Below are 24997 nucleotides of genomic sequence, written 5' to 3' on the forward strand. Positions count from 1 at the left end.
TATACACACCTGGCATGTTATACATACCTGGCATGTTACACACCTGGCATGTTACACACCTGGCATGTTACACACCTGGCATGTTATACACCTGGCATGTTATACACACCTGGCATGTTACACACCTGGCATGTTACACACCTGGCATGTTACACACACCTGGCATGTTACACACACCTGGCATGTTACACACACCTGGCATGTTACACACACCTGGCATGTTACACACACCTGGCATGTTATACACACCTGGCATGTTACACACCTGGCATGTTACACACCTGGCATGTTACACACACCTGGCATGTTACACACCTGGCATGTTACACACCTGGCATGTTACACACACCTGGCATGTTACACACCTGGCATGTTATACACACCTGGCATGTTATACACACCTGGCATGTTACACACCTGGCATGTTACACACCTGGCATGTTACACACCTGGCATGTTATACACACCTGGCATGTTATACACACCTGGCATGTTATACACACCTGGCATGTTACACACCTGGCATGTTACACACCCAGACCCAGACCGAGGTGGCTTTTCTTCCTCAATAAGCTCTCTAACTGTCCTGTGTTGTTGTGTTTCAGGAGGAGGGTCTGAGGAAAGGTGGTGAGCCCAAGTACGCACACCTGTCTATGGAGCTGCATGTCTTCATCGAGGTGTTTGCCCCCGTGCCCGAGGCTTATCTACGCATGGCACACGCCATGGAGGAAGTCAAGAAGTTCCTTTTTCCTGTGAGTGGAATTAGACTTTTATTAAGTGTGGTGGTTCTGTAAGTTCCAGTGCTTTTATTTTCCTTGTCTGCCCCTAAAATAAATAATTAAAGGTGCAAGTTGAAACCAAATAAGGTTATTGAGAGCAGTGCTATACGGGAACCATTTTAGTGTCTCTGAAGAACCACAAAATGGGAAGGTTCTATGAAGAACCAAACAAAACCAGTAATGTTTCGGCCCTCTAGGACCAGAGTTGCTGTATGGTTTATTTGCATATTTCCCAGGGTGCCTTTTCAAGTGAATCTTCAAGTTATCATTACCACCATGACGGTGTTTGCTAGTGACAGAGACATGATTGTTGCATTCATTTTTAGTCTTGTGGCCTTCACCAAGTGAGCTCCTAAGTGAATATGTTGTCATTAAAAGTACAATACATATTTCATAAGGCCTTCATTTAAGGGCCTAGTTTTACCCTAATACAGTGGCCTGAAACTCCTAGTTTACTCCCGTTTTAAGGGCCTAGTTTACAGGCTCCATCAAACTGCAAATCGCATTATACTGGCTTGCGAAGTGATGTGTAATTCCTATTGACATCCACCCAGAGTGGGGATATCCAACATTTGGATTTGTTATTCACCTGCAACATGCATTCAGAATGACTGCCAGGGTATGATTTTAAATATCACACTACATACACCATATAAACTGGAACTAGCATTTCAGTAACGGGTGCTATAAGTCCAAGTAACAGATCGGATTATTTTAGAAAAATGCTTTTATATTTAGGGGCTCCCAAGTGGCGCAGCGGTCTAAGACACTGCATCTAGATGCGTCACTACAAATCCTGGTTCGATTCCAAGCGGTGATTGGGAGTCCCATAGGGCGGCACACAATTGGCCCAGCGTCGTCCGGGTTAGGGTTAAGCTGGGGTAGGCTGTCATTGTAAAATAAGAATTTGTTCTTAACTTACTTAAAGATTAAATAAAAAATATTTGAGAAGCATAACATTAATTAATCAATCAATCAATCAATGTACCTGCAGAAACAGATATTGAAACAAACACTTCTAAAAATCAACCTGCAATAAAGCATGCTGGGAAATATGATGCGTGGTTAAACTCTGGTTACTAACACCAACACTGGGGTTCTTTCTACACCACCTGAGTGTTAATTTAACTCTTGAATCGACACTAGAAACGTCACACTGAAAAAAAAAAACACTAGCTAAGACTGCCCAATTTGCTGTGTCCTATGAAAGGGACACATCTGCAGGCTTCCATACATTTTCAAGAACCTTCTAGAATTCGGAATAATCATTGACACCACGTCAAGAACCCCACGCTTCACTCAAAGGTTATTTTTATCGGGCAAGAGTTCTCCAAGGAACCTTAAGAGCTGAGGAAGAACCATTTAAGAAACAGTGTGCCTTGTCAAGGTCGTGATAAGTTGCAAAAACTGTAGTATTTTGATTAGGCAAGTGCAGGCTACTTTTCAAGACACAAATATATATATATATATATTTTTTTTTTCATTATTTGTATGAAATGGTTCTGATACCTAAACAGTTATCAAATGCTATTGATTGGTCTGTTTGAACAGTTTGACACGATACACAAAGCAAGCACCACGTCATTCGATGGACTGACCGACGATGTGTCTGCTTACCTGGAATAACCAGCCTTGACAGGGCAGTGAGCCTGAGCCTATAAACAATAGGCTTAAAAAGAATTGGGTCACTTTCACCGTGCCTGCAGGGTGCCCCCATATGGCTCTAAATATCCGTAAGCCTCCTGTGTTAGAAGAGGAGGGCAGTGCTGCCCAGAGACACTCCTCTAACTGCCGAGTTACACTGGGGCATCTGGAAAATAGTAGGCTTCTAACTGCTTCTCTTGATCCGTAGCTATGCCAGCATGAGCGAAATTCTTGAAAATAGAATAGAGCATCATTTTACTGTTCAGTGCGAACCTCTCGCGAAGCTGTGTTGCTTATTCCCAGGTTTCATTGAAATTAGCAGGTTACTCATACAGGTTGTGAAGGCGTTTGTTCGGCATAGGCTAAGATCATAGCACCGATACTACAACAAAAATGGTACCTCTAATATTTAGAAAAATTCTTAGAAACGTTTTGCATATGGAGGTTGCTGTTATCCTAGATCTGTTTCTGTGGAGACCTTGAGTAACAGCATTCTGGGAAAATGTCCCCCAGTTCAACTCTGGTGGCCCATTCCTGTAGCATTAGGGACTGCCATGTTGCCACTAATACTTTGGAAGGATTCCAAGCTGGAGAATTATGGTTGGAATTCTGGAAGCTGATGAACTTGTTTGAATATTGCTATCCTACAGATGTAGGATCTTAATTTGATCACCCTGTATTTGCAGGAAATCTCCTGTACAGAAGGAAATGCAAAATTGTAGTGTATTTGAGGCTTCTAAAATTTGTTACTTCCATTTCTGACTTAATTTGCCCTAACTAAAAATTGATCAACCCCTACAAAAAGGTCCATGAATGATAATCCATGCAATAATTCACATTTCCTCTGACCGTAGGAATATTTTCCTGCTGTGAGAAACTGGTCAAAATGAATATCCTGTATCTGTAGCTATGCGGTATTTTGTTGTGACTTTACTTTCATTAATCTGATGACAGTTGATTCGATAAATAACAATGTATAGTTGTTACCCGATTAAAATAAAAAATGTATAATGTAATAATTAACTCATTAGGAATTTGGGGCACCACGAGAGCGGTTGTTTAAAGTGTGACCATCCCCCGAATGAAACTCGAAAGGTCCTTACCTATCATATCCATAAAACAGTCAACATATTAAAAGTAAGAAATGTATTTACGCCGTTTATCTCTGTCGGAACCAGCCCTCCTTCGAAAGAGTGTTGGTTTGGCCTTTCAGTGGCACGCTTGTTTGTCCAAAAAGGGCCCCCCTCCTTTTCCCAGTCTTCTTTCTGCTGTTCACTCTGGACGATGCTCCTAGGGTAATGGTTAGCCAGCCGTGTCGACGGTTCCTTCCCGTCGGTGATGCGAGTCGGAGAATACAGTGATTTGAGAATAGTAGTAGGATGGGATGGTTTGAATAGTAGTAGTATGGTACCACTTAAATTCGCTTTTCTTGATATCTGACTTGGGACAGCTAATCAGCCATACTGGTGATTGTCTAGGAGATGAGCTTCTCTCCTACACCTCATGTTGATATTCAGTGTTCAGGACTCAGACCACTTTACACGCACAGCTGCAACCTGGCAATGTTCTGGTCTAGTATGTTAATTCTTAGCTCGTCCCTTTATGCACTCTGGTCGAAAAGGACGCTTCCATCAGGCTGGCACACTCTCTGACCTCACTCGGGGCGTGGCTACTTACCATGCAAAGGTATATGATAGCAAATTATCTCTTATGACTCCTTCAATTTACATTCCTATCTTAACAATAATACTTTCATCATTTGGCATATTATATGCACATAGTATTGGATGGAAACTTGACAGATAAAAGGGATATTCTTTCCAAGTTACAGTATTTTGTTTATACTGTTTTAATTGATATCACAAAATAAAACCAACATGACATTAGTTTTCTACTGACCGTTCCCCACATTCTAATGCTAGAAATATTGTTCCAGTATTCACTTTTGAACGTATTTGAGTTTCGGCAGGAAAAGCCTGTTAACAAAGACATTCCTTTTGTTCATACTGGAGGGAGAGAAAAAGTCCCCTTCTGCTGTAATTTACAACAGGGTGTGAACTGTCAACTCCTCCAGCAGCTCCCTCCTCCCCCCCTCTGTGGGTGAGACAGGGTCTGGTTACTGTCATCCATTGCCAAGCTGATCATACCCATTCTGATCCTCACAAGACAGTCATGACAATTTGTTAAACTGTTGTGGTGTTATTCCTATATGCTGCAGAAGTTGTTTGGTTATTGATATTCTAGCTATGCAGTACTTGCATATCTTAATTTCCCTGTAAAGAAGATGCAAAAATCATATACAGTACCAGTCAAAAGTTTTGACACCTACTCATTCCAGGGTTTTTCTTTATTTTTACTATTTTCTAATAGTAATAGTGATAGTGAATAGTAATAGTGATAGTGAATACATCAAAACTATGAAATAACACATATGGAATCATGTAGTAACCAAAAGAGTGTTAAACAAATCAAAATATATTTGAGATTCTTCAAATTAGCCACCCTTTGGCTTGATGACAGCTTTGCACACACTTGGCATTCTCTCAACCAGCTTCGAGGTAGTTACCTGGAATGCATTTCAATTACCAGGTGTGCCTTGCTAAGTTAATTTGTGGAATTTCTTTCATTAATGTGTTTGAGTCAATAATTTGTGTTGTGACAAGGTAGGGGTGGTATACAGAATATGACCCTACTTGGTAAAAGACCAAGTCCATATTATGGCAAGAACAGCTCAAATAAGCAAAGAGAAACAACAGTCCATCATTACTTTAAGACAGTAAGGTTTTTATTTATATTTTATTTAACTAAGCAAGTCAGTTAAGAACAAATTCTTATTTACAATGACGGCCTACCAAAAGGCAAAAGGCCTCCTGCGGGGACGGGGGCTGGGATTAAAAATATAACATCAAATTAAAAATATAGGACAGAACACACATCACGACAAGAGAGACACTACACAAAGACCTAAGACAACAACATAGCATGGCAGCAACACATGACAACACAGCATGGTAGCAACACAACATAACAACAACATGGTAGCAACACAATATGACAGCAGTATAACATGGTACAAACATGATTGGGAACAGACAACAGCACAAAGGGCAAGAAGGTAGAGACAACAATACATCACACGAAGCAGCCACAACTTTCAGTAAGAGTGTCCATGATTGAGTCTGAATGAAGAGATGGACATAAAACGGTCCAGTTTGAGTGTTTTTTTGCAGCTCGATCCAGTCGCAAGTGGCAGCGAACTGAAAAGTGGAGCAACCCAGGGATGTGCGTGCTTAGGGGACCTTTAACAGAATGTCACTGTCAGAACGGGTGTTGTATGTGGAGGATGAGCACTGCTGTAGGTATATCAGATAGGGGGAGTGAGTCCTGAGAGGGTTTTATAAATAAGCATCAACCAGTGGGTCTTGCGACAGGTATACACAAATTACCAGTTTACAGGGGAGTATAGAGTGCAGTGATGTGTCCTATAAGAAGGAAATGGTGGTAAATCTGATGGCTGAATGGTAAAGAACATCTAGCTCCTTGAGAGCACCCTTACCTGCTGATCTATAATTTACGTCTCTATAATCTGGCATGGGTAGGATGGCCATCTGAATCAGGGTTTGTTTGGCAGCTGGGGTGAAAGAGGAGCGATTACGATAGAGGAAACCAAGTGTAGATTTAACTTTAGCCTGCAGTCTTTATATGTGCTGAGAGAAGGACAGTGTACCATCTAGCAATTCTCCCAGTCACTTGTAGGAGGTGACTACCTCAAGCTCTAAACCCTCAGAGGTAGTAATCGCACCTGTGGGGAGAGGGGCATTCTTCTTACCAAACCACATGACATTTGTTTAGAAGGTGTTCAGAAAAAGGTTAAAGGTAGAGAAAGCTTGTTGGATACTAAGAAAGCTTTGTTGTAAAGCTTTTAACGTCAGTTAACCAGTATAAGGTCAGTCAATCAGGACAATTTCAAGAACTTTCAAAGTCTCTTCAAGTGCAGTCGCAAAAAACATGAAGCACTATGATGAAATTGGCTCTCATGAGGACCGCCACAGGAAAGGAAGACTCAGAGTTACCTCTGCTGTAGAGGATAAGTTCATTAGAGATACCAGCCTCAGAAATTACAGCCCAAATAAATGCTTCACAGAGTTCAAGTAACAGACACATCTCAACATCAACTGTTCAGAGGAGACTGCGTGAATCAAGGCTTCATGGTCGAATTGCTGCAAAGCAACCATTATTAATGGACACCAATAAGAACAAGAGACTTGCTTGAGCCAAGAAACATGAGCAATGGACATCTGGAAATCTGTCCTTTGGTCTGATGAGTCCAAATTTGAGATTTTTGGTTCCAACCGCCGTGTCTTTGTGAGACGCAGAGTAGGTGATCAGATGATCTCTGCATGTGTGGTTCCCACCGTGAAGCATGGAGGAGGAGGTGTGATGATGTCGGGCTGCATTGCTGGTGACACTGTCAGTGATTTTATTTAGAATTCAAGGCACACTTAATCAGCATGGCTACCACAGCATTCTGCAGAGATACGCCATCCCATCTGGTTTGCGCTTAGTGGGCCTATGATTTTGTTTTTCAACAGGACAATGACCAACAACACACCTCCAGGCTGTGTCAGGGCTATTTGACCAAGAAGGAGAGTGATGGAGTGCTGCATCAGATGACCTGGCATCCACAATCACCCGACCTCAAACCAATTGAGATGGTTTGGAATGAGTTGGACCGCAGAGTGAAGGAAAAGCAGCCAACAAGTGCTCAACATATGTGGGAACTCCTTCAAGACTGTTGGAAAAGCATTCCAGGTGGTTAAGAGAATGCCAAGTGTGTGCAAAGCTGTCATCAAGGCAAAGGGTGGCTACTTTGAAGAACCTCTAGTATATTTGGATTTAACACTTTGCTTACTAAATGATTCCATAGGTATTATTTCACAGTTTTGATGTCTTCATTATTATTCTACAATGTAGAAAATAGTAAAATAAAGGAAAAACCCTTGAATGAGTAGGTGTTTCAAAATGTTAGACAGGTACTGTAGGTTAGCCTTGTTTGTTTGGTTCATATGGGTCAATGTAAAGCAGTGATTTGATGTAACAGTGTGATTTCCCAGACAGACTTGTTTAGATTGGAGTGCTCAGTATAACACCCATTAATTATCCCTCTGAAAATTATTCTAGGTTAGCGAGCTTCATTTGTCTCGTTTGAAGTGGATCGATTTTTTTTTCTAAGCTGGGGAAGGCAGTCTGTCTCTCTCCCTGCCCCCCCCCCCCCCCCCCCCCCCCCCCAAAAAAAACCTCTGTTAGTCTTAATTATTAGATAGCTTAGGTAGAAACGATCCAATGTATAGCAAAGTATTAACTGTCTAAATTGTTAAGCAAAGGCAATGCCGTGTTGCTCTTGGCCATGGATTAGTACATAATCAGACAAATGGATTTCTGTGTGTTGTCACTCTAGAGATGAGTGGAGAACATGGCGCCCTAAAGGGCTCTCTATTCCTTACATGATGCACGCAGTACTTTTGACCCGGGGCCCATAGTGCATAGCAGTGGGAACCGTATAAGGATGGTGGCGTTTTGAGACGTGACCTCGGATCGTGGTTCTACCCCCAAAAATGACTCTCTCTGGAGAGAGACTACGTCCGATGCTTGGTGTGTGAAAGGTTCCCTACTGCAGGAGTATGTATCATTATTTATCTGTTTCTCCAATAAACAGAGGAAAATATGGAAGATTTACCACTAGAGTACATTCACTAGTTCTTTTACCTTGCCTATGTAGGGACTAGGGTGCTGCGTATATGCACACATACACACTTTGCGTGACACACAAACACACACATACACACTGTTTTAAAAGGCTTCATGAGACATGCTCTTTATTGCCTGCTGCCTTGCTCTTTTAGTCATTAGAGGAATGGTTTGTATTGAGCGGCTTAGTAATTACCTTTCCTCTCTTCCCTCCTGCCCTATCCTCCTTCCGTCTTTACTACCAACCCTCCTCCTTTCTGTCTGTCCTCTTCCTCTCTCTCTCCCTTCTTCTTTCTCTCTCTGTGCAGGACATGATGGATGACATCTGTCAGGAACAGTTCATGGAGATGGGTTATCTGAACGGGGGCCAGGAGCACGGGCCAGGGGCCCCACGAGGTAGAGGCGGACCACCGGGCCCCAGGGGCCGAGGAGGGCCACCGGGACAAACAGGGGCATCCAGGTAACCAGACAGACTCAGGATGACATTTATCAAGGTGGCTGATGACAATTCATTGTCTGGTCTATCTATGTCTGGTCCTCTTCTTTCCTTCTTTCTCTCTTCCTCCATCTCTCCAGGGGTAGAGGTATGCTCCCACGTGGAGGTGCCACAAGGGGAGGTGCGCCCCGCGGAGGGCCAGCCAGAGTTGGGGTAGTGAGGGGGGCACCGGCAGGAAGAGGGGGACCTCCAGCTGTCCCCGCCCGAGGGGCAGCAACGCCCCGAGCCAGACCCCCTGCCCCTGGGGGACCACCCAGGATGCCACCCCCACACCAACACGCCCCAGCACATGGACAATATGAGGAATATGTAAGTTAAAATATCAATTCATTTTTAAAATAACTGTTCAGTCCTTTATCATTCCATACATGAAACATGTATTATCCAATGAAGTTTTAGAGTCGTAAGATCTCTTACACGTTTTATTTTAGCTAGTCGATTTTTCCCCCACCAATCACGTTGTAGTTATTAAGATACATTGTAACAATGACCATACTATGATTCAGAGAACACCTTCATCGTGTAAAGCTTTGAACCCTATAATGAATAGTTAAGAATGTAATCTGGTTCGTTTATTTAACCCTAATCTATCCAGGTTAGTTGAACTCTATTTCACCAGGGGAGATCAGACAGTACTAGTAGTGGGAGTCGACTAGTAATGTGTTATTGTAGAGAGCATATCGAGTGAAGCAACAGCCCTGCCTGGTCTACCTTTTTATAAGACATTGGTACAGTGGCATTTTAAAGAACTACCCCTGTTTTTATTTATTTTATGTACCTCTGGTTTGGTAATTACAGCTCACTACCTCTGGGTTAAGGTTTGGTAATTACAGCTCACTACCTCTGGGTTAAGGTTTGGTAATTACAGCTCACTACCTCTGGGTTAAGGTTTGGTAATTACAGCTCACTACCTCTGGGTTAAGGTTTGGTAATGACAGCTCAGTACCTCTGGGTTAAGGTTTGGTAATTACAGCTCACTACCTCTGGGTTAAGGTTTGGTAATTACAGCTCACTACCTCTGGGTTAAGGTTTGGTAATTACAGCTCACTACCTCTGGGTTAAGGTTTGGTAATGACAGCTCAGTACCTCTGGGTTAAGGTTTGGTAATTACAGCTCACTACCTCTGGGTTAAGGTTTGGTAATTACAGCTCACTACCTCTGGGTTAAGGTTTGGTAATTACAGCTCACTACCTCTGGGTTAAGGTTTGGTAATTACAGCTCACTACCTCTGGGTTAAGGTTTGGTAATTACAGCTCACTACCTCTGGGTTAAGGTTTGGTAATTACAGCTCACTACCTCTGGGTTAAGGTTTGGTAATGACAGCTCAGTACCTCTGGGTTAAGGTTTGGTAATGACAGCTCACTACCTCTGGGTTAAGGTTTGGTAATGACAGCTCAGTACCTCTGGGTTAAGGTTTGGTAATGACAGCTCAGTACCTCTGGGTTAAGGTTTGGTAATGACAGCTCACTACCTCTGGGTTAAGGTTTGGTAATTACAGCTCACTACCTCTGGGTTAAGGTTTGGTAATTACAGCTCACTACCTCTGGGTTAAGGTTTGGTAATTACAGCTCACTACCTCTGGGTTAAGGTTTGGTAATGACAGCTCAGTACCTCTGGGTTAAGGTTTGGTAATGACAGCTCAGTACCTCTGGGTTAAGGTTTGGTAATGACAGCTCACTACCTCTGGGTTAAGGTTTGGTAATTACAGCTCACTACCTCTGGGTTAAGGTTTGGTAATTACAGCTCACTACCTCTGGGTTAAGGTTTGGTAATTACAGCTCACTACCTCTGGGTTAAGGTTTGGTAATGACAGCTCACTACCTCTGGGTTAAGGTTTGGTAATGACAGCTCAGTACCTCTGGGTTAAGGTTTGGTAATGACAGCTCACTACCTCTGGGTTAAGGTTTGGTAATGACAGCTCAGTACCTCTGGGTCAAGGTTTGGTAATAACAGCTCACTACCTCTGGTTTGGTAATTACAGCTCACTACCTCTGGGTTAAGGTTTGGTAATTACAGCTCACTACCTCTGGGTTAAGGTTTGGTAATGACAGCTCAGTACCTCTGGGTTAAGGTTTGGTAATAACAGCTCAGTACCTCTGGGTTAAGGTTTGGTAATGACAGCTCAGTACCTCTGGGTTAAGGTTTGGTAATTACAGCTCACTACCTCTGGGTTAAGGTTTGGTAATGACAGCTCAGTACCTCTGGGTCAAGGTTTGGTAATAACAGCTCACTACCTCTGGGTTAGGGTTTGGTAATGCCTGCTCAAGGTACACAACATTGCAGTAAAACCAGCTCTATCAGACTGATTGCTCCTTAATGGAAGTTCTTCTTTGCCAATTTATTTACAGTCTAGAACTCGTCTACAGGTGAATGTTATTCAAATCAAATTGTATTTGTCACATTCACATGTTTAGCAGATGTTATTGCGTGTGTAGTAAAATGCGTGTGTTTCTAGCTCCAACTATACAGTAATATCTAACAATTCACAACAATACACACAACCTAAAAGTAAAATAATGGAATTAAGCAATTTATAAATATTAGGATGAGCAATGTCGGAGTGGCATAGACTAAAGTACAGTAGAATAGAATACGGTATATACATATGAGATGAGTAAAGCAAAAATATGTAAACATTATTAAAGTGACTAGTGTTCAATTATTAAAGTGGCCAATGATTTCAAGTCTGTATATGGGGCAGCAGCCTCTAAGGTGCAGGATTAGGTAACTGGGTGGAAGCCACCTAGTGATGGCTATTTAACAGTCTGATGGCCTTGAGATAGAAGCTGTTTTTCAGTCTTTCGGTCCCAGCTTTGATACACCTGTACTGACCTCGCCTTCTGGATGATAGCGGGGTGAACAGGCAGTGGCTCGGGTGGTTGTTGTCCGTGATGGTCTTTTTGGCCTTCCTGTGACATCGGGTGCTGTAGGTGTCCTGGAGGGCAGCTAGTTTGCCCCCGGTGATGCGTTGGGCAGACCACACCACCCTCTGGAGAGCCCTGTGGTTGCAAGCGGTGCAGTTGCCGTACCAGGCAGCGATACAGCCCGACAGGATGCCCTCAATTATGCATCTGTAAAAGTTTGATGGTTTTAGGTGCCAAGCCAAATTTCTTCAGCCTCCTGAGGTTGAAGAGGCACTGCTGCGCCTTCTTCACCACACTGTCTATGTGGGTGGACCATTTCAGATCGTCAGTGATGTGTACGCCGAGGAACTTGAAGCTTTCCGCCTTCTCCACTGCGGTCCCGTCGATGTGGATAGGTGGGTGCTCTCTCTGCTGTTTCCCTAAGTCCACGATCATCTCGTTTTGTTGACGTTGAGTGAGAGGTTGTTTTCCTGACACCACACTCCCAGAGCCCTCATCTCCTCCCTGTAGGCTGTCTCGTCATTGTTGGTAATCAGTCCTACTACTGTTGTGTCGTCTGCGAACTTGATGATTGAGTTGTAGGCTTGTGCGGCCAGTCATGGGTGAACAGGGAGTACAGGAGGGGGCTGAGCATGCACCCCTGTGTTGAGGATCAGCGAATTGGAGGTGTTGTTTCCTATCTTCACCACCTGGAGGCGGCCCGTCAGGAAGTACAGGACTCAGTTGCACAGGACGGGAATCAGACCCAGGGCCCCGAGGTTAATGATGAGTTTGGAGGGTACTATGGTGTTGAATGCTGAGCTATGGTCACTGAACAGCATTTTTACATAGGTATTCCTCTTGTCCAGATGGTATAGCGCAGTGTGCAGTGCGATTGCATTGTCTGTGGATCTATTGGGGCGGTAAGCAAATTGAAGTGGGTCTAGGGTTTCAGGTAAGGTAGAGGTGATATGATCCTTAACTAGCCTCTCAAAGCACTTCATGATGACAGAAGTGAGTGCTATGGGGGGATAGTCATTTAGTTCACTTTGCTTTCATGGGTACAAGAACGATGGTGGCCATCTTGAAGCATGGTGGCCATCTTGAAGCAGCAGACTGGGCTAGGGAGAGATTGAATATGTCCGTAAACACTCCAGCCAGCTGGTCTGAGCATGCTCTGAGGACGTGGCTAGGGATGCCGTCTGGGCCAGCAGCCTTGAAAGGGTTAACACGCTTAAATGTCTTACTCACGTTGGCCACGGAGAAGGAGAGACCACTGTCATTGGAAGCGGGCCGCGTCGGTGGCACTGTGTTATCCTCAAAGCGAGCAAAGAAGGTGTTTAGCTTGTCCGGAAGCAAGAAGTCGGTGTCTGTGACGTGGCTGGTTTTCCTTTTGTAGTCCGTGATTGTCTGTAAACCCTTCCGCATACGTTTCGTGTTTGAGCCGTTGAATTGCGAGTCCACTTTGTCTATATACTGACGTTTTGCCTGTTGGATTGCCTTACGGAGGGAATAACTACACTGTTTGTATTCGGCCATATTCCCAGTCACCTTGCTATGGTTAAATGCGGTGGTTCGAGCTTTCAGTTTTGCGCAAATGCTGCCATCTATCCATGGTTTCTGGTTAGGGTAGGTTTTGATAGTCGCAGTGGGTACAACATCTCCTATACACTTCCTGATTAAACTCTGTCACCGTATCTGTGTATTCGTCTATGTTATTTTCTGAGGCTAGACCGGAACATATCCTAGTCCGCTTGATCAAAACAATCTTGAAGTGTGGATTCTGATAAATCATGAAACATACATCCCCGCCTTTCTTCTTCCTGGAGAGTTCTTTATTTCTGTCTGGGCGATATACTGAGAACCCAGCTGGCTGTATGGACAAAGACAGTATATCCCGAGAGAGCATGTTTCTGTGTGACAATCCCTGATGTCTCTCTGGAAGGAGATTCGCACCCTGAGCTCGTCTACTTTATTATCCAGAGACTGAACATTAGCGAGTAATATACTCGGAAGCGGTGGGTGGTGTGCGTGCCTTCTGAGTCGGACTAGAAGTCCACTCCGAATACCTCCACCGGCTATGTTTTGGATCAGCCTTTGGAATCAGTTCAATTGCCCTGGGGGGTACGAACAAATTCGGGAAAGTCGTATTCCCGGTCGTAATGCTGTGTTACCGCCGCTCTGATATCCAAAAGTTATTTCCGGCTGTATGTAATAACACAAAAAAATCCTGGGCTAATAATGTAAGAAATAACACACACACAAAAAATACTGCAAAGTTGCTTAGGAGCTAGAAGCAGAGCTGCCCCAACTGTCCGCGCCATCTTGCATCATTATCAGTTCACAGGTCAAGGATCACATAAAGGCTTTTCTTATGTTTATTTTTACTCTGTCTCTCTGCTACTCTTTCTGACCCCCCTCACTCTTTCTGTCTCTTTCTCTCTCCCTCTCTCTCGCTCTCCCCTTCTCACTAGGCCTATGATGAGGGCTACACAGAGCCAGCGTACGAGTCATACGACAATTACTACAGTCAACCACAGGCGTGAGTCACCAATCTCTCCATCTATTGGCAACAAACAACACACGCACTAGCGCATACACACTAGTGCATGCTCTGGCTCTCTCACGTCCTTGCTCTTCACGGTTACACGTGCCCTACTTTCAAACTGGATTATTGAGTTATGGGGACTGTAGGGACTGAAATAGGCTATATTTTTGAGTTCATACGGATGAACTTTCCTACCCCTGTGGTTGGATTATTTTGAGTCTACGTGTTATTTAATCGGAGAAAGATATGGGCTGCTGTCTTCAGCTAACTGTGACTAGGTTATCGCTTGGCTAACATCAGCTATTAAAGGTATTCTTTTTACATATTAAGTGATTTTATGAATGAAATGTCACTCAAAGATGACAGCTGGTTTGCTTGGTTTGCTGGCTAGGTTGCGTTTCTGGTTAGCTTGATAAGCTAGCTAGTTAGCGACCTACCTGGTTAGCTTGATGAGCTAGTTAGCAACCTACCTGGTTAGCTTGTTTAGCCTGCTAGCTTGGTGTGCTGCTATTTGAAATGTTCTTTCTCCTCTGTTCTTCTCTTAGAGAGCCAGAGTACTACGACTACGGACATGGAGAGGTACAGGAGGCATATGAACCCTACGGTAAGACATCACTACTCCACTCTCAAGCCAAACCTCTCACCCTTTATGGAGAGGGAAATCTGTTTTCTTTTCTTGATTATTGCTCTCAGCATGTGCCAACATTTGCTTTGGTTCTGTAGTCGGTAAATTTCATGCATAATGCCGACAACAACACGTGTTCAATACATCCTTGTTGAAGTGCGCTTGGGAAATGGTGTTTTAGTTGGAGATGTTTACTTGACAGCCAAGCTCGTTTTGTAATGACATTTCTGTTCTGTCTGTGTGTGGTTCACTCCTCTAGCCCAGGATGACTGGAACGGAGCCCAGAGAGCGGCACCGGCGGGAAAGGCCCCACCTTCCAGAGCGGCTAAGGGCCCTTACCGAGAACACCCCTATAGACAATACTGAACTCACCATGACAACGCCTAGCGACCAACGCTAACGAGTTGCCCTGACAACCAACAGACCTGTCTACCACGGGGGCTCTCGCTCTAAGCAACCCTCGAAAAAAGTAATTGTCCGTTTTGTTTTTTTGTTTTGGTATTTTCTACTACGATGGACTTTTACAAACAGAAAATGAGGATCTTGACTGATTGCAGCTGGGTTGATATTTCATTCAGAGCAACCCTTAAAGTGTTTTTTTTTTTTAGATGGGTTAGAGAAGATAACTGTATTTTAGTTTGGTTTGAAGTTTTAGTTAATCTGTTCTTATCTCTGACCCTATCTCTCCCTTGGCTTTTTTTTTTGCATTGTTGACCATTTTTTTTTACATTTTGGATTTAAACTAATTTCCAGTGGAGTTGGAGACTGCTTATCCACTTGTTAGCATCTTAAGAAAAACATTTTTAATTATTTTGTTTAAAAAAATCCTTTGTTAAGGGACAGTTGCAGATTCCCATTTAGGCTACATTTCAAAATTCTGTTTTAATATAGCAAAGTAAAAGAAAGGTCTGTTTCAGTTATGTAATATAGACCAAACATAAAACGTCAAATCAAGTCAAAGGAAACAGTAAAAACAAACAAATGTTAATGGAATTTGCAGCTGCGATCTATTCATTCTTGATTTATAATTCCCATTTGTTTTAAATAGTCTTTTAATTCAAAGTTGTCAATTTAGATTTAGGCAGCGGGGATTATATAATGATATTTTGTCATTGTACATTAGAGTTTTGAAAAGTAGGCCTAATAACCACTGTTGAGATGGACTGTCCTCACATACTTCATTTGTTTATTAAAGTTGTTCAACAATTTTAAGTTAATTTTATTATGGCTCTGTGTTATTCTACTTCTTCTTCGAAGTAGAATATGGCCTTAGATCGGCCTCATGATAAAAAGAAAACAACACATGTCACTGCAGGATCTTATTGGTTGATCTGAGTCTATAAACTGCATGTAAAAATGACGCAATGAAGGATTGGGACAAAAATCTCCACATGGGTTTTCTCTTTATACAGAGAAGGGATCCTGCAGTTTATTAATCTCATCTCTTTGTACATACTTTTTTAAAAAACGTCCAAACTGTACGTATCCACTATTCTGCCACTGGTATATGTACCCTCTCCGTTAAAATGCATTATGCTCTATGTGTAAGGCTTGTCTAAATAGGTACTACTACATCTGCCAGAAGATGTTTTGTAGCAATTTGTCAATAAAGATTTAGTTTGTTTTTCTATGAAACTTCCGTAACTTGGTTTATTTCTTGAATATTTTTGAAATAACATTTAACAGCCTGGTAGTTAAGAGGTGTTTTTATTTGTATTTCTCTTCAAAAAACACATATTTTTTTTAAATTTAAATGATTTGTATTATAGTCTGAAGCCCTTAACATATACTAAATGATGTCTTGATTTATTTATTTAAAAAACAGCACAACTTATTCTTTCTCTCTCTTTCTATACTTTTAAAAAGGAGCCAGAGGGTAAGACCTCTAAAATAACCTGGATAGCTTCCTAATGTGTTTTAAAGCTCTAAAGCATTGAGTGCCTGGGTATGTATAAAGACTTTTTCAATCCATCTTACCTGTGGTCGTAGACGGTAATGAGAAATGCATTGCTAGACTCTTGTTAGTAAAATTTAACTGAACTCCCAACCATTTTAAGTCTTAGGTTTCAGGGTTTGCCCTCGACGTTCGTGTCGTGTGTAGTGGCCGACGTGGTGGCTACTTTAGTAAAGAGAGTAATGGCAGTGGAGAGGATGGTTTTAACCGTAATCGCTCCACTATAAAGGTAACCTTAACCCTAAATGTGTCATTTGATAGTGTGTTTATACATTGAATTAAGCTGCTGGTAAATGCGTGCAATTTAGTAAAAGATGAATTCTAGTCATGTCAACAACAACAAAAAATCTAAAGTAAAGAAAAAGTAACTTCCAATATTATTGTAGTTGTAGATTTACTAAAATAAATTTGTGTACTAACAAAATATCCTAGAATAGTGTTAATAATGCAACTATTGCTAAAATAAAAATCTACAAAGCTGAATCTTTATCAATATCTTCTGAATCAGTTGGGCTGCTGCTACTTTTTCTTTGCGATATTTGTGTAAACATTGCATATACTGTAACACGTTTTACATATTTGTGTAAACATTGCATATACTGTAACACGTTTTACATATTTGTGTAAACATTGCATATACTGTAACACGTTTTACATATTTTGTAGAACGTAACGGACAAAAGCTTGAGTTGCATGACTACAACTACTCTGTCCATTTTTGCATGATTTTAACTGAACTGTCCACTAGTGTTTTCCCATTGGTTATGGATTTAGTGTGTCTCTTCCCTCAGGTCCAACTATTAGTCAGTCAAGGACCAATCAGAGGGTGGCTTACTGGAGAGAGAACCAATCAGAGGTCGGCTTACTGGAAAGATGATACCATACGTACCTCAGGTAGGCATTTGTTTCGCTAAGGGGTTTTGGCAACCTAGTTTGCCAGTGCCCGGTTTCTCGATATCAATGGAATTTAGGCTTATTTAAAACTTTAATTTAAAACAAGTGTTTTAACGATGCATTAACGGCTGAAGATGTAACATTCGTTTCCCAAAACACCTTGCAGAGAAAACGGTCGCTAATTACATCTTTGGAGCATGTGTCGATACTGATAGGATGGAAAGAAAGGGAGCGCTGCTCTTGGATCAGCTTCCTCCATTCAAATCTTTCCTTAACATTATAGTTATTTCACAATCCGCTCCTAGAGAGGTATTACCACCTACGGCTACAAATATCGAGGCGGCTTATTCTAACGCTTATGCCCTATAATGCACTAATCTCAGATTTGGCACATCGTTGCACACGTTAAACATCATTAAATATATTGAGACACATTTCAGACGGTAGCCTACAAGTAGCAAAAATAGAACTCAATTGATTGAACATAAAATGTATTTCAATAGGATTGAAAAAGGCCTAGGTCACCTTGTCTGAGAGAGTTTTTACATGGTTATCAAAACGTCACGCCAGGGTAAGCCTACACGAAACACAGCCCTTATTTTAAGTGTTTCTAAAAATCCCCTATGGGAAAAATGAATGGTGGATAAACTATTGGAACCATTTCCCTGTTTGACTGCCATGTTTTATGGTCATACTTATGAGTCATAATACCCATCTTAAAACAATTCCAAATGTTTTATGGTCATACTTATGAGTCATAATACCCATCTTAAAACAATTCTAACTGTTTTATGGTCATACTTATGAGTCATAATACCCATCTTAAAACAATTCCAAATGCTTTATGGTCATACTTATGAGTCATAATTCCCATCTTAAAACAATTCCAAATGTCAGCTTAGAACCCCCCCCCCAACGACTTAGACTTTTAATAAATAAAGTAACACGGGGGGGGAAAGCATCTATCGACGTACTTAGCTGATCTGGGAGTGATCTGCGTTAGATTACAAGCGTTTTCAAGTGCAACATTTAATAAAAATGGTTTTGGGAGAAACAGCTCTGAGATATAATGACGCTCCTACAGTGCATTTGGAAAGTATTCAGACTCTTTGACTTTTTCCAAATGTTGTTATGTTACAGCCTTATTCTAAAATTGATTACATTGTTTTGTTCCCTCAATCTACAAACAATACCCCGTAATGACAAAGCAAAAACGTTTTTTTTTAAACATTTTTGCAAATGCATAAAAAAAAACATAAGTATTCAGACCCTTTACTCAGTACTTTGTTGACGCACCTTTGCCAACGATTACAGCCTCTAGTCTTCTTGGGTATGACACTTACAAGCTTACACACCTGTATTTGGGGAGTTTCTCCCATTCTTCTCTGCAGATCCTCTCAAGCTCTGTCAGGTTGGATGGGGAGCGTCGCTGCACAGCTATTTTCAGGTCTCCAGAGATGTTTAGTCAGGTTCAAGTCCGGGCTCTGGCTGGGCCACTCAAGAACATTCAGAAACTTGTCCCGAAGCCACTTCTGCATTGTCATGGCTGTATGCTTAGGGTCGTTGTCCTGTTGGAAGGTGAACCTTCGCCCCAGTCTGTGGTCGTGAGCGCTCTGGAGCAAGTTTTCATCAATGATCTCTCTGTACTTTGCTCAAAGTGACCATCGGGTTCTTGGTCACCTCCCTGACCACAGCCCTTCTCCCCCGATTGGTCAGTTTTGCCAGGCGGTCAGCTCTAGGAAGAGTCTTGGTGGTTCCAAACTTCTTCCATTTAAGAATGATGGAGGCCACTGTGTTCTTGGGTATCTTCAATGCTGCAGAAATGTTTTGGTACCCTTCCCCAGATCTGTGCCTCGACACAATCCTGCCTCGTAGCTCTACGGACAATTCCTTCGACCTCATGGCTTGGTTTTTGCTCTGACATGCGCTGTCAACTGTGGGGCCTTATATAGACAGGTGTGTGCCTTTCCAAATCATGTCCAATCAATTGAATGTACCACAGGTGGACTCCAATCAAGTTGTAGAAACATCTCACGGATGATCAATGTAAACAGGATGCACCTGAGCTCCATTTTGAGTCTCATAGCAAAGGGTCTGAATACTTAAGTTATATGGACAGGAAGGACCTGATCCTAGATCAGCACTCCTACTCTGAGACACTATGAATACAGGCCCAGATTTATAGCCATAATGTCAGCTATATTGATACTGAAACTCCACATTCCAGGAGTGTGTGTCGCTGATAAACCAATACACATGTTACTTCTAGAACCCTCTACAATGTCCAGAATCCTCTACAATGTCCAGAACCCTCTACAATGTCCAGAACCCTCTACACTGTCTGGAACCCCATACACTGTCCAGAACCCTCTACGCTGTCCGGAACCCCGTACGCTTTCCGGAACCCCGTACGTTGTCCCCCGAACCCCGTACGCTGTCCGGAACCCGGGAAGCTGTCCCCCGAACCCCGTACACTTTCCGGAACCCCGTACGCTGTCCCCCGAACCCCGTACGCTGTCCGGAACCCGGGAAGCTGTCCCCCGAACCCCGTACGCTTTCCGGAACCCCGTACGCTGTCCCCCAAACCCCGTACGCTTTCCGGAACCCCGTACGCTGTCCCCCGAACCCCGTACGCTTTCCGGAACCCCGTACGCTGTCCCCCGAACCCCGTACGCTGTCCGGAACCCCATACGCTGTCCCCGAACCCCGTACGCTGTCCGGAACCCCGTACGCTGTCCCCCGAACCCCGTACGCTGTCCCCCGAACCCCGTACGCTGTCCCCGAACCCCGTACGCTGGCCGTAATACCGCACGCTGGCCGGAACACCGTACGCTGTCCCCGAACCCCGTACGCTGTCCCCCGAAACCTGTACGCTGGCCGGAACACCGTACGCTGTCCCCGAACCCCAGACGCTGTCCGGAACCCGGGAAGCTGTCCCCCGAACCCCGTACGCTTTCCCGAACCCCGTACGCTGTCCCTGAACCCCGTACGCTGTCCCCGAACCGCGTACGCTGTCCGGAACCCCGTACGCTGTCCCCGAACCCCGTACGCTGGCCGGAACCCCGTACGCTGTCCCCGAACCCCGTACGCTGGCCGTAACACCGTACGCTGGCCGGAACACCGTACGCTGTCCCCGAACCCTGTACGCTGGCCGGAACCCCGTACGCTGTCCCCCGAACCCCAGACGCTGTCCGGAACCCGGGAAGCTGTCCCCCGAACCCCGTACGCTTTCCGGAACTCCGTACGCTGTCCCCCGAACCCCAGACGCTGTCCCCCGAACCTTGTACGCTGTCCCCCGAACCTCGTACGCTGTCCCCCGAACCTCGTACGCTGTCCCCCGAACCCGTACGCTGTCCCCTGAAACCTGTACGCTGGCCGGAACACCGTACGCTGTCCCCGAACCCCGTACGCTGTCCCCCGAAACCTGTACGCTGGCCGGAACACCGTACGCTGTCCCCGAACCCCAGACGCTCTCCCCCGAACACCAGACGCTGTCCCCCGAACCTCGTACGCTGTCCCCCAAAACCCGTACGCTGTTCCCCGAACCCCAGACGCTGTCCCCCGAACCCCAGACGCTCTTTTATAAGGTTCTTGTGGAGGTTAGGTTCCAAGCTGTCACAGCCAAGTTAGCATGTTACACTTGTACTATAGTTGGCTTTCGGTACAATTCGTAGCAAGCCACCCTGGAGAGCCAAGGATCATGCTGCAGTGATAACAAGACTTGACCTGCGTCCCACCCTATTCCCTATGTAGTGCAATATAAAGGGAAAATGGTGCCATTTGGGAAGCAGACCTGCTTTATCATAGACCCTTTCCCCAATAGCTGTTCACCAGTAGCCAGTCCCAGTCAGCTCATTTGGTGTCAGCTGTTACCCAGGGAACATGACTAATGGGAATGTACAGATTCTAGAGTTGTGAGGTTGTGACAGGACCATAACCATGGAGCCCTGGGGGGTTGTGACAGGACAGTAACCATGGAGCCCTGGGGGGTTGTGACAGGACCGTAACCATGGAGCCCTGGGGGGTTGTGACAGGACCGTAACGATGGAGCCCTGGGGGGTTGTGACAGGACCGTAACGATGGAGCCCTGGGGGGTTGTGACAGGACAGTAACCATGGAGCACTGGGGGGTTGTGACAGGACAGTAACCATGGAGCCCTGGGGGGTTGTGACAGGACAGTAACCATGGAGCCCTGGGGGGTTGTGACAGTATCGTAACCATGGAGCCCTGGGGGATTGTGACAGGACCGTAACCATGGAGCCCTGGGGGGTTGTGACAGGACAGTAACCGTGGAGCCCTGGGGGGTTGTGACAGGAAATAGAGCCTGCAGGAAAGGACTAGTAGCTGTTAAAATTTCAAGTGACGATAACATCAGAACTGTGTTGAGAAGCTAGTTTTTCTTAACGGTGGGTGGTGATTTAAAACGAGCTGTTCTTCAGTCCTTCCTAGTTTAGCCAGATAGATGGCTGTAGTTTAGCCAGATAGATGGCTGTTGTTGAAGTAGAGGGGAGGAATGACCAACCATCCTCTTGGAGAGATCAAGGCTTTCCTTCCAGCCTTGATCCAATGCTCATTTATACTGCCAATACAGATCCTGGTCAGCTAATAGTCTAATACTTGAGTGGAATGTTGAATATATCAAGTTAGATTAGTCCTTGTTCTCCTTCCTCGAGGCATGTTGAATATATCAACGTAGATTGGTTCTCGTAAGAATGAATGCTAACATGATTGTTTGTCTGTGTTCTTTGTGTTCCCCTCTGCAGTGAGGTGGTGCAGGAGCAGCAGGGTCCTACATGACAGAGCACTGGATCTCCGTCAGGCTCCACAGTGAAGGGCTGACCCAGTGGAGGGCACCAATACTGGGGTAGAGCAGTCCGGAAGGAGGGCAGGCTGCCAAGAGGACCAGAGAGCAGATGTAACCTACAGAGAAGGGAGCCTCGGCCCCGCTAGAAAATGAAGAGGGGTGATTCTATGAGGCTCTGTATTAGAATCTGGATGAGGGGAGAAGATTCTGGAATGTGAAGCTATGACACTTAACTATGAAGCTATGACACTGAAGCTATGACAGTTATTGTGAAGCTATGACACTTAACTTTGAAGCTATGACACTGAAGCTATGACACTTATTGTGAAGCTATGACACTTACTGTGAAGCTATGACACTGAAGCTATGACACTAACTGTGAATTTATGACACTGAAGCTATGACACTAACTGTGAAGCTATGACACTAACTGTGAAGCTATGACACTGAAGCTATGACACTAACTGTGAAGCTATGACACTAACTGTGAAGCTACGACACTGAAGCTATGACACTAACTGTGAAGCTATGACACTGAAGCTATGACACTAACTGTGAAGCTATGACACTTACTGTGAAGCTATGACACTAACTGTGAAGCTACGACACTGAAGCTAACTGTGAAGCTATGACACTGAAGCTATGACACTAACTGTGAAGCTATGACACTAACTGTGAAGCTATGACACTTACTGTGAAGCTATGACACTAACTGTGAAGCTATGACACTTACTGTGAAGCTATGACACTAACTGTGAAGCTATGACACTAACTGTGAAGCTATGACACTGAAGCTATGACACTAACTGTGAAGCTATGACACTGAAGCTATGACACTAACTGTGAAGCTACGACACTGAAGCTATGACACTAACTGTGAAGCTACGACACTGAAGCTATGACACTAACTGTGAAGCTACGACACTGAAGCTATGACACTAACTGTGAAGCTATGACACTGAAGCTATGACACTAACTGTGAAGCTACGACACTGAAGCTATGACACTAACTGTGAAGCTATGACACTGAAGCTATGACACTAACTGTGAAGCTACGACACTGAAGCTATGACACTAACTGTGAAGCTACGACACTGAAGCTATGACACTAACTGTGAAGCTACGACACTGAAGCTATGACACTAACTGTGAAGCTATGACACTGAAGCTATGACACTAACTGTGAAGCTACGACACTGAAGCTATGACACTAACTGTGAAGCTACGACACTGAAGCTATGACACTAACTGTGAAGCTACGACACTGAAGCTATGACACTAACTGTGAAGCTATGACACTGAAGCTATGACACTAACTGTGAAGCTATGACACTGAAGCTATGACACTAACTGTGAAGCTATGCTTGTGATGGCTGTGTGACTCTGGCGTTTTGATACTGTACTGCTTATTCACTGCCAGGTACTTTTGATACTAAACTATTCTATTGGTTTCTAATGTGAACAGTTTCCAAGACCCTTTACAGTGTGTAGTAAGTGAAACTTCATTGTTATGGAAATGTACAATGAAAATGCCCACCCAGGCTGTAACCAGCTGTGAAATTGGTTTAAATATCCCTTTAATTGGTTGTCTTCTATTTTCTTTGAAGGGTTGAACACATTTTGACTTTCTGCAAGGCAAGCTGTATTTATTCACGCCCTCATAGAGAGATTGTTCATTATACTGTTTTAGCAGATACAGCCTGTGTCCATGTCTGTTTCTTTGTCTTCATGGTTTAATATCATGGTAAATGATGCTATGTGCTTGTGAAATCAAGACACCCTAAGAGTGAATCTGTTTCTGTTCTGCTCGGGTCCTCTGCCGCTCGCCACGTCGTTCACACACTGAATATCACTCACACATACACACACACGTACAACAGACAATCCATGGCATAACCCAGCCTATGTTGCCCTAAAGATATGAAATGCTAATGTGAAATGCATTTGCATGTTCTTTCCGCTCAAATGTGCAAAGCTTTCGCAACAAATGTTGGCTTGCTCAACGTCCAAGTCTGATAATACTCTGAGATCTGGCTGTGAGGGGAAGTGTGTGTGAGGGAGATGGATAGATTACCAGCATTTGCTCTCTACCTCTCCTGCTCTCCCCTGACTCCATCCCTTTCTCTCCTGCTCTCCCCTGACTCCATCCCTTTCTCTCCTGCTCTCCCCTGACTCCATCTCTTTCTCTCCTGCTCTCCCCTGACTCCATCTCTTTCTCTCCTGCTCTCCCCTGACTCCATCTCTTTCTCTCCTGCTCTCCCCTGACTCCATCCCTTTCTCTCCTGCTCTCCCCTGACTCCATCCCTTTCTCTCCTGCTCTCCCCTGACTCTATCCCTTTCTCTCCTGCTCTCCCCTGACTCCATCCCTTTCTCTCCTGCTCTCCCCTGACTCCATCTCTTTCTCTCCTGCTCTCCCCTGACTCCATCTCTTTCTCTCCTGCTCTCCCCTGACTCCATCCCTTTCTCTCCTGCTCCCCCCTAACTCCATCCCTTTCTCTCCTGCTCTCCCCTGACTCCATCTCTTTCTCTCCTGCTCTCCCCTGACTCCATCTCTTTCTCTCCTGCTCTCCCCTGACTCCATCCCTTTCTCTCCTGCTCTCCCCTGACTCCATCTCTTTCTCTCCTGTTCTCGGCTGACTCCATCCCTTTCTCTCCTGCTCTC

At 44.2% G+C, this 24997-nt stretch overlaps 1 protein-coding gene across 3 annotated transcripts in view; it reads left to right on the forward strand.

Moving 5' to 3' along the window:
• LOC120027227 (KH domain-containing, RNA-binding, signal transduction-associated protein 1-like) overlaps positions 1–24492 on the forward strand; it is a 36146-nt gene extending 11654 nt beyond the window's left edge. Inside the window, exons 4-11 of one of the 3 annotated variants that reach the window (XR_005473273.1) lie at positions 606–752; positions 8480–8631; positions 8748–8976; positions 13985–14052; positions 14604–14662; positions 14943–15152; positions 17429–17531; positions 22295–24492. Coding sequence is in view for 2 of the 3 variants with exons in the window: in XM_038972123.1 (XP_038828051.1) it covers positions 606–752; positions 8480–8631; positions 8748–8976; positions 13985–14052; positions 14604–14662; positions 14943–15049 (762 nt within the window). In the remaining variant the exon portion in view is untranslated. Of the gene's footprint in view, positions 1–605; positions 753–8479; positions 8632–8747; positions 8977–13984; positions 14053–14603; positions 14663–14942; positions 16313–17428; positions 17532–22294 lie in introns of those variants that run through there. The other 2 variants (XM_038972123.1, XM_038972124.1) reach the window with 2 other exon arrangements.
• The last annotated feature ends 505 nt before the right edge of the window (positions 24493–24997 follow it).

Source organism: Salvelinus namaycush, chromosome 32, assembly GCF_016432855.1.
Source record: "Salvelinus namaycush isolate Seneca chromosome 32, SaNama_1.0, whole genome shotgun sequence".
In the NCBI taxonomy this organism is placed as follows: Eukaryota; Metazoa; Chordata; class Actinopteri; order Salmoniformes; family Salmonidae; genus Salvelinus; species Salvelinus namaycush.